General features: G+C 42.5%; 1 protein-coding gene across 2 annotated transcripts in view; it reads right to left on the bottom strand.

Moving 5' to 3' along the window:
- Positions 1–5,103: 5,103 nt before the first annotated feature.
- Positions 5,104–9,088, bottom strand: part of LOC103606899 (histone H4) — a 5,250-nt gene continuing 1,265 nt past the window's right edge. Inside the window, exon 2 of one of the 2 annotated variants that reach the window (XM_008591460.1) lies at positions 5,104–5,538. In XM_008591460.1, coding sequence (XP_008589682.1) covers positions 5,221–5,532 — 312 coding nt within the window. In that variant the 5' untranslated portion in view covers positions 5,533–5,538 and the 3' untranslated portion in view covers positions 5,104–5,220. Of the gene's footprint in view, positions 5,551–9,088 lie in introns of those variants that run through there. The other variant, XM_008591459.1, reaches the window with a different exon arrangement.

Raw genomic sequence — 9,088 nt, 5'->3', positions numbered from 1 at the left:
GGCCCCCCCCCCCCCCCCGCACCCACTACCCAGTAATTATAGCTATTTAAAAACTAGATTGGGTGAAATAGGCAATAAATATATCACCTTTGGTTTCTGTTACTTTATGGCCTCAAATCTTCTTTCACATAGATCTTTTCATTTTCATTTGTTTTGTTTTTGGTGGCTGGCCAGTATGGGGATCTGAACTCTTGATCTTGTCACATAGATCTTTTCATTTGATCCTTCAAATATTCTTGTGAGAAAGGCAGGGATTTTCAGCAACACCAAAGATGAGGAAATTTAGCTTTGGCAAAACTGGGATTTGCCACGGCTCATATAGATGAGATTATCTATCTATCATCTATGTATCTTCTGATTGTTTCCAGGGAAATTAAATTCTTGCTTATTTTAAGAAATTCAAACAAGTCAGAAATGTTCAATAAAGATAACAAAAACCAGCACCTACAAATCATTCTTAAATTGTTGTGAACATTTTTCCTGATAATTCTCTATACATTCATACATATTTATATATACTATACATTCTGCAGTAATGATGTTTCAGTTCTTCTGGCTCAAGTAGAGAAATATCATGTATATCAACAGCTAGAATATAAAGTACAGAGTGAAAAGTTTCAAAGGAAGAAAATAAGAATGTAGTGAAAGATGGCATCTAGCCTGGGTGAAGGGAGCATCCAGCCTGGGTCTGGGAGGACAATGCTAGTCAGAGAAGTAGGGAGCCGGGAAGGGAAAGGAAGAGTTCAAACTGGTCCATAGCGAAGTTCGATTAGCCAGTGGGACACTCAAATGCCTCTATGTCCATGGTTAATGGAAGTAGATACACAGACTAGACTGTATAACCACTTGTATATAGTCTAGAGGAAGTCCTGAATTCACCCAGGGAGGGAAAGAGCTGGCAGCCAGAGGCTGGCTCATGAACAGCACTTGAACCACTCGGGTGGAAATGAGAAAAAAATCATTTTGTTAGCAAAGCAAAAAGATAAAATAGATTATATTCCTCACTGTTACAGGTGGTTAAGCTAGCTAGGAAAAAAAGGCATTTATTCATGCAAAATGATGCATAACTGCATCTTCTATAACTTGGTAATATTCAGAGGCTGAACACTGCTAACAGAGGATTCAGCCATACCATATCATAATAGTATTTAGTGGAATAGACAAGGTGAGAGCAAGGGTCACTTTAAAAATCACTTTAAAGGGCCGGCCTGGTGGCGCACACGGTAGAGTGCGGCGCTTGGGAGTGTGGCGGCGCTCCTGCCGAGGGTTCGGATCCCATATAGAGACCGGTCCGCTCACTGGTTGAGCGCGATGCGGGCGTGACACTGAGGGTTGCGATCCCGTTGCCGGTCGCGGTACGGACGCGACACTGAGGGTTGCGATCCCGTTGCCGGTCGCGGTACGGACGCGACACTGAGGGTTGCGATCCCGTTGCCAGTCACGGTACGGACGCGACACTGAGGGTTGCGATCCCGTTACTGGTCACGAAAAAAGACAAAAAGGAAAAAAAAATCACTTTAAAGAAGTGTAGAGATATATAATGGTAAAAGGACTGAATCTTGGAGAATTTAGAAGGAAAAAAGAAAACACATTCATTGATTACAAAATTCGATATTATTAAAAGTACAAACCAGTAATATTTAGTTAAACAAGCTGACTTCATTTTTCATTCATCTTTTATGTTTGCCCCAAGTGCTTTGAGGAAATAAGTCTATTCTACCTTTTCCCTCCTATATTTTTTACTACATAAAATTTATTAGGATCATCCACTTGCTTTCTTTTCCATCAAAGAAAGCAAACTTTAACATTATGGTAAACAAATTGGAGCAACAAATATTCAGATTCTAAATACTTTTGTTTCATTTAAAGAAAAACTGTGGAGGTTTAGAAATCTTGATTCTCATTTGATTTTAGAATAGGGTTTTTAGATAAATACATGTATGGGGCAAAAGCCCTCGGGTAGGAGATCACAGTCTACAGATAGAGGGCGACAGCCCATCTAATCAATTCTATTTAAATAATGTTGATTCTGATTTGATTTTTAGAATAGGGTTTTTAGGTAAATACATATATGGGGCAAAAGCCCTTGGGTAGGAGGCCACAGCCTACAGCCAGGGGGCAACAGCCCATCTAATCAACTCTAATCACTGCTTAGGTATGGGATTGTATACTTCAATGATTTTAGAGCTAACAGGTGGTTGTCATAACGATCCTGTTAAGAGATTTTAAGAATTGCTGAAGGGAAAGATGTGAAAAAATGTTTGCTAAGGGCAAGGTATCTGTTGGTGGAAACTTTAGGTAATTATACTTAAATTTTATCATACGAATGCAACTTATGCTTAAGGAGAGGTTATACTTTAGATAATGAGCCAGTTTGACCAACTTAGCTTTTCACAAATTGTACTTTGGAATGTCACATTGTTAATTTTACTGATGTTACTAGTTTATTTTTTAAGCTATATTTAGCCATAGTAACTTTTGTTAACACTGCCCATGTCCTGTGTCCTTTTGTAATGATTGAATCAACTGAGTTTTCTTGTGAAACTTCCTTGTCTTTACAATAAAAAACAGAAGCTAACTTTGAATCAGGGCTATACCCAGTTTTTTCTAACAGGGGAGTTGCTGGGGTACAGACACTTTGGGCTTCTCATCACATTCATGGTGCTTTTAGTAATCCTTTTTTCATCTCTCTTACACAGTGAGAAGTGTAACAAAAAATTATTACTTAGATCAGTGGTTCTCAAATTATAATGTATATCAGAATCACCTGGAAGGCTTGTTAAAGCAAAAATTGCTAGGTCTCACCCCCCAGAGTTTCTCATTCAATAGGTCTGGGGTGGGGCCAAAGAATTTGTATAAGGATACTTCAAGAAGTTTGGGGTGAAGTAGAGTTGAAAGATAATATGAGTCATTCCGTGAACTTTTCGAAGTATCATCATATTTCTAACAAGTTCCAGGTGATTTATGCTGCTAGATTAGAGACCATAACTTTGTGAACCACTAATTTAGACTATGGATATGTTTTCCACCCCCCCTCCCTTTACAGTATTTATTTGATTTTTCTTCAAGCTTTTTTCCCTCCCTTTTTGTGGCTAGCTGGCAAGGGGATCTGAACTCTAGTCCTTGGTGTTATCAGCACCGAGCTCTAACCAAACGAGTTAACCAGCCAGCCTTTTCTTCAAACTTTTCATATTTGCTTCTTCAGAGTATCTCAGTGAGGATTTAGATATATTCATCTGCATTGTCTTTACAGTTTTTTAAAAAATCACAGTAATATTTGAATTAGAAATGCTATAAGTTTGTAAGTGAGATTTTTAAAGAGCAAATGAAACATCTTGAGCATTGAAGCCTCTCCTTTATTTCTCACCTGCACATCTTCACAAATGTTATTCTTGCCACTCCCTTCCTGTCTCTCCCTCCTTCCCCTCCTTACTATGTATCTCTGTAGGATGCTAGGCATTCTTTCTTCCAAGCCTGACACAGTCCCACCTTCATGGCCAAGCTTTCCCCAATTTCCCGGCAGCTAGTGATTTCTGTAGTGTTAGGATTCCTATAGTAATTATTTTACATATTGTCTTATCATATTGAATATGTGCTACCTTGTATTATTGGGTCATTTGTGTATATATGTATACACATATGTATGTATTATGTACTTATTTTTCTTCCTCATTCTGATATTAAGCTCCTGAAGGGTAAGTCTTGCATCCCTTGCTGGCATCTCTGTTGCTAAACATCATGTTTTAAATCTAGTTTACCCTCAAGTGTTTGATACTGATGAGAGCAGCCCAAATGTGAAGACCAGTAAAGAAATAGCTGGTCTATTTTTTGGGAGCTGACAGAGCGTTTCTTCCCTCAGCTACATACACAGCCAAAATTTGCTGTAAAGTCATAAGTCTAGAATGCAAAAACAAAACAAAACCAAAAAACCCAAAAGACAAAACCAAACAAACAAACAAACAACCCCCCCCCAAAACCCTTTCACACACAAATTTAATAGCTGCAAAACTGTGATTAAGCTTAAAGATTAAAAGTGAACCTACCACATTTCAATCCAAATCAGGGCAGTTTAGAAGTGGTAGTACAGAGAATGGCTTGCTCTATTGTTTGCTGCGATGATACAGGAGAATAATTTGATTTCGCCTCGTCAAAATTAAACTGTGCTCTCTGTATTGATGGTGGGTATGTTCCTGCAGGTCTTATTCTAAACTACAACAGGCTCTAACAGGTAAAAATCACATACCAGAATCATCTTTCTTGAAGACTTGCTTTCACTGTTAAGATTATATAATTTGCTCTGCTTTTATAGAAGGGTCACATTAAGATGTTCCTGCATCTGTTTTTGCAATACCTCAAGTGAGAGAGTATATCATAGGTCGTTGACTAAATTCTGAGGGGCCATTTTATTGAAAACAGGAAACCAAGAATATTTTTCATTCACTGGCCAGATAACTTGTCAGAAACATTTATTTTAAAGCTATACCAATGAACCCATCTCTGATCTAATAACCCCTATTTGGTTTTGAATGGTTGGTGATTGGATTTGATTTTGCAAGCTCCTTCACACCCTTATTAATGAGAATACACAATGTCACAAAACACCATCTAGTAGGAACTGGCCCTTAAGGCATCTAGTCCATCCCCTCATTGTAGAGGTGGAAAATGAAGCACGAAAAGGTTAATTAGCTGACTAAGCTCAAACAGATCAGGTGGCAGAACTGGCATCTCTAGGCTGCAAATCTAGGGCTGCTTTCCCACTTTGCCTGAGAAAATGTCTTGAACCTACATAGTGAGGATGTGACTAGACCTTACCTTGTGTTTAGATCGCTGGTTTCTACTTCCCATAGCCAAACTAGCGATCACAAACGAGAATAGCGCCCTCACCCCCGCGCCGTGAATCTTTTCTGCCCAACAAAAGCAAACCGAGAAAGTAGTACTTTAACCTGGAGCACGCTGCCCTTTCCGACCCGTAAGCGGTAGAAGTTGAGGCCGACCAGTAAAAGGCCGCTCTTGGCAGAAAAGCTAAGCCTTCAGGGTCGTTAGCACTCCGAGAACCGGTACCTCCCGTAAACGTCGACCCCGACTACCAAATGCAAAGTTACCTTCCGGTATTGTTGCTGTTCCACCCCACACCATTGAGTGCCCAGCTCCTTTGATGACTATATGGTTGGCCCTAAAAAGGGCCTTTGGGGTCAAGACAGGCAGAGCTGAAGCGGCGGCTTAGCCTCCGAAGCCGTACAGGGTGCGTCCTTGGCGCTTGAGCGCGTACACCACGTCCATGGCGGTGACGGTCTTGCGCTTGGCGTGCTCCGTGTAGGTGACTGCGTCCCGAATGACGTTCTCCAGGAACACCTTCAGCACACCCCGGGTCTCCTCATAAATGAGACCTGAGATCCGCTTGACACCTCCGCGCCGAGCGAGACGCCGGATTGCGGGCTTGGTGATGCCTTGGATGTTATCTCTCAGGACCTTGCGGTGGCGCTTAGCGCCGCCTTTGCCTAAGCCTTTTCCGCCTTTCCCCCTCCCGGACATGGTTAGTGTAGCCTGAGAAGACAGTCTCTGACGCCGGGAGAGCGACTTTCCCCCTGATATACGAGAGCACCGGACCAGATTGAAAACCGAAAGCGCGCGGGCGGGAAGCGATGCAAATTGTGCCCGCCTCTCGGCATTTCGTCATTTCTGTTTTCCTGTCCCTCCTCCTCTCTCTTTTTTTTCCCCTTTCTTGCTTAAAATATCGATGTGCCCTAGTCCCCGTCCTAATTCAGATCCCAACACAAAGCTTCCAGGTTCCGCGGTCGTTTTCGCTTCCGTCTCTCCGTCTGTGGGTTCCCGAAGCACTGAGGCGAAGAGGAGAGGCCGCCGGCGCCAACCCGACGAGGGGTCCGAGCGGTGGCTTCTGAGCACGGTCACACACAGCACACCGAAGCAGTTCGCTGATTAGGCTGACACTCGTGAGGCGACCTCAAGAGCAGCTACTCTTGGGGTACGTGTGTGGACAGGGGAGAGAAGGGGGCAAGTTCGCCATCATTCCTGTATGTAGCTCTGTTTTGTTGTTACGAGGCACGTCATTTTAGTTTACCTAGGAAAAACAAGATTCTAGAAGAACTGGACTTGGTATATCGCCAAGCCTTCCCACGGACGTCAGTGCATCCCAACGTACTAAATGCACCCAAAGCTCTGCGTCAAGAAACAAGGTATACAGAAGACTGAGGGATATTCTGTACACCCGTTTCTACAGATCCTCTAAGACCGCCCTTGTTTTCAGCCGGGATTCAATGCCCCAATTGTGTCCCCGCTGAGATCCCATTTGGAGCTAGTAAAATTTGCTGAATTGGATTTTGCAAGAGGGCATCTGCTCCATACTGGGAGAAACTGCCCTGTGTCATTGACTGGGGTCCTTACTGTTAGAAAGTTCGTTACGTTACCAGGGCCCTTTGTAAGAGAATCCATGAGAAAATGTTCTGGTTTCTGCATCAGAAATAATTGTGTTTTCTTTCGTAAAAAATATTTATTATTAAAAAAAATATCTTATGTGCACTGTTTCATCTCTCCCTTGGCTCTAACTACCTTATATATGCTGATGAATCCCGAATCTATATCTATCTAGACTTCTAGGCTCCAGACGTCTACCTCCACCTGGTGTTTCTTTAGTTATTTTAAACTCAAAGCTCAAAATCTACAAAAATCCAAATGTTTAAACCAACATCTCCAAGTTGTGACTCATGGAGGGGCAGTGAGGGGATTCTCTCCCTCCTCTCCCCAGAAACCTGGTTCTCTTGTCTGCTCACTGAATGGTGCCACTATGCATCACTGCATCTACACGCCTGATAATTCACAATACATCTCTTCCTCTTGTTGAGTTGCTTCCGGGCAGAGGAACATATTTACTCTTTTCTGACCCTTTAGCAACTCTTGTAGAGTCTATCACATTATTTTACATCTTTTGGCATCTTTGTTTCTGGCAACAGGTTCGGCTTGCCCTTTTGCATTAAAAAGATGATCCGAGGGGCTGGCCCATGGCTCACTCGGGAGAGTGCGGTGCTGATAACACCAAGGCCACGGGTTCGGATCCCATATAGGGATGGCCGGTTGGCTCACTGGGTGAGCGTGGTGCTGACAACACCAAGTCAAGGGTTAAGATCCCCTTACCGGTCATCTTTAAAAAAAAAAAAAAAAAAATCCGAAAGTTCAAAACTTCGTGCAAGGATTGGAAGCTTTATTTGGATAACCAACCAGCATCTGGGGGATAACCAGGCTAAAATGATCCTGCCTTCTGATGACTGTTCTGGGGGTTATAAAGGGGAAGAGGTGGGAAGATGAGGTGAGGGTTTTGTCCTGTAGGCAAAGGGAGAGGAGGCTGGTAGCGGGATCAGCAGAGGGTCTGAGTCAGATACCAGGGTCCCATGATGGACTGGGGGCTTTATCGTCATGGAGTCTGCAGTTGATGGACTGGTCAGCTTCAAACCCTTGATGTTATTTCAGGGTCAGAGTCCTTATCACCTAGGGAGAGCTCAAAGACCATAACCTTCGTCAAGCATCACTGGAACATAAAAGTGTATCTCTAATGTGGATGCAATTTTTCTTTAAGCAAGAAGGTGAGTTAATAGTCAGCTAGGGTGCTTTGCCTTTCTCTTGGAATTCCCTTGTTTGCAGTTGATTAGGAAAGGCAAGAAAAACAGGAAAACTTAGTTTCAATTCCTAATTGTAGGTGCACAACCTCTAAAGTAAATCAACGTAAGAGGGTGTAATGGGAGAAAAACAGAAATAAACTTTTGAGAGGATCCTTTCGGGGTGTGATTTCATCTCTGGGCAGTTTCAGCCATACAATCATTTTCTCAATTCCTCTGCTAACCTCAACGAATTGATGATCATCAGTGCCTCAGTTAATGGCTAACTGAAATTTTCTGCTTGGTCTTAGTTACTCCAAAGATGTCCGTTTTCTGGCTAAGGTCCTTTTCATCTTGGTCGCCCCCCGCCCCTGCCCCGACCCCTTGTCGACCCCAGCCTGTGTTCCTTACTGGCAGTGATTTTTGTTTATTCTTTGTAAACTGACATGTAGTTCAGTGTCCAGTATAACCTCAATAATTGTTTATAGAATGAACAGTTCCTGCATTTGACTGCATTTAAACACTAGTAGGAAAGAAAGACATACCAAATTGCAACATGATGAGATAACCACAAGCCAAGGCTTGCAGAAGTGATAATTTCTGGTGTCAGAGGGAACGGAATCTGTGACAGAGTGTCTGTGTACTTCCCTTTTGAAGGGGATCAAGATATGCTACCCCAAATATGCCACTTTGGGTATAAGAATTATTTTGAGCTGAAGGCATTTGAGTTCCTGAAATCCTTTATCTGTCTAACAGCAGAGCCTCCCAAAATACCTCAGAAGTTTAACTCAGTTGTTATAAATCCCCTCCACAGGAGCAACTCTAATCTCAGAGATGAGAAGTCAGCACCAAACCCAGACATTGTCACAAAACTGTCATATCTTCCGATTCTCTTAAGGGTCTGTTGGGGCCCCGAAAGCAACACCCCAAAGTGAAGGAAGGCCTCAGAAACAGCCTCAAAAGCAAAGTTTTCCTCTGACTTTCTCCTGCCCTCTTGTCCCTCAGCCTCTTTCTATCCTGAGACAAGCCATAGAGACTAGAATCTCTCTTCCTCAAGGCAGGTCATATATACTCTAATCTTCTCCCCTTGCCTTTCTGTCTTGGAGCTGGCCATAAAGAAATTGCCTGACCTACCTTAACTGATTGTAGATCATGTGACCTGCATTCCAGAAAGTGTCCTGCCCCATACCCTGGAGGAATGAATGCTACACAGAGTCCAAGAAGAATCTGAACAGACAGTTCTTGCTGGTTTCCCCACTCGTTCTGTTAGCATTAGATGATACTTTTCTTGTCCAATCACATTTCTACATGGGTTTTCCTGCTTCATAGACCCTAAGCATAAATATAGTCCATTTTCCCTATATTTTGGGGTCTTCACTCTGAAGACTCCCCTTTCATATAAAACTATAATATAATAAAATTTGTTATGCCTTTTCTTCACTAATCTCTGTTTACCAGATGATTTTCTTAGAGAACCTTCA

Source organism: Galeopterus variegatus, unplaced genomic scaffold (assembly GCF_000696425.1).
Source record: "Galeopterus variegatus unplaced genomic scaffold, G_variegatus-3.0.2 Scaffold6932, whole genome shotgun sequence".
Classification (NCBI taxonomy): domain Eukaryota; kingdom Metazoa; phylum Chordata; class Mammalia; order Dermoptera; family Cynocephalidae; genus Galeopterus; species Galeopterus variegatus.
This window is presented reverse-complemented; position numbering and strand designations above follow the sequence as displayed.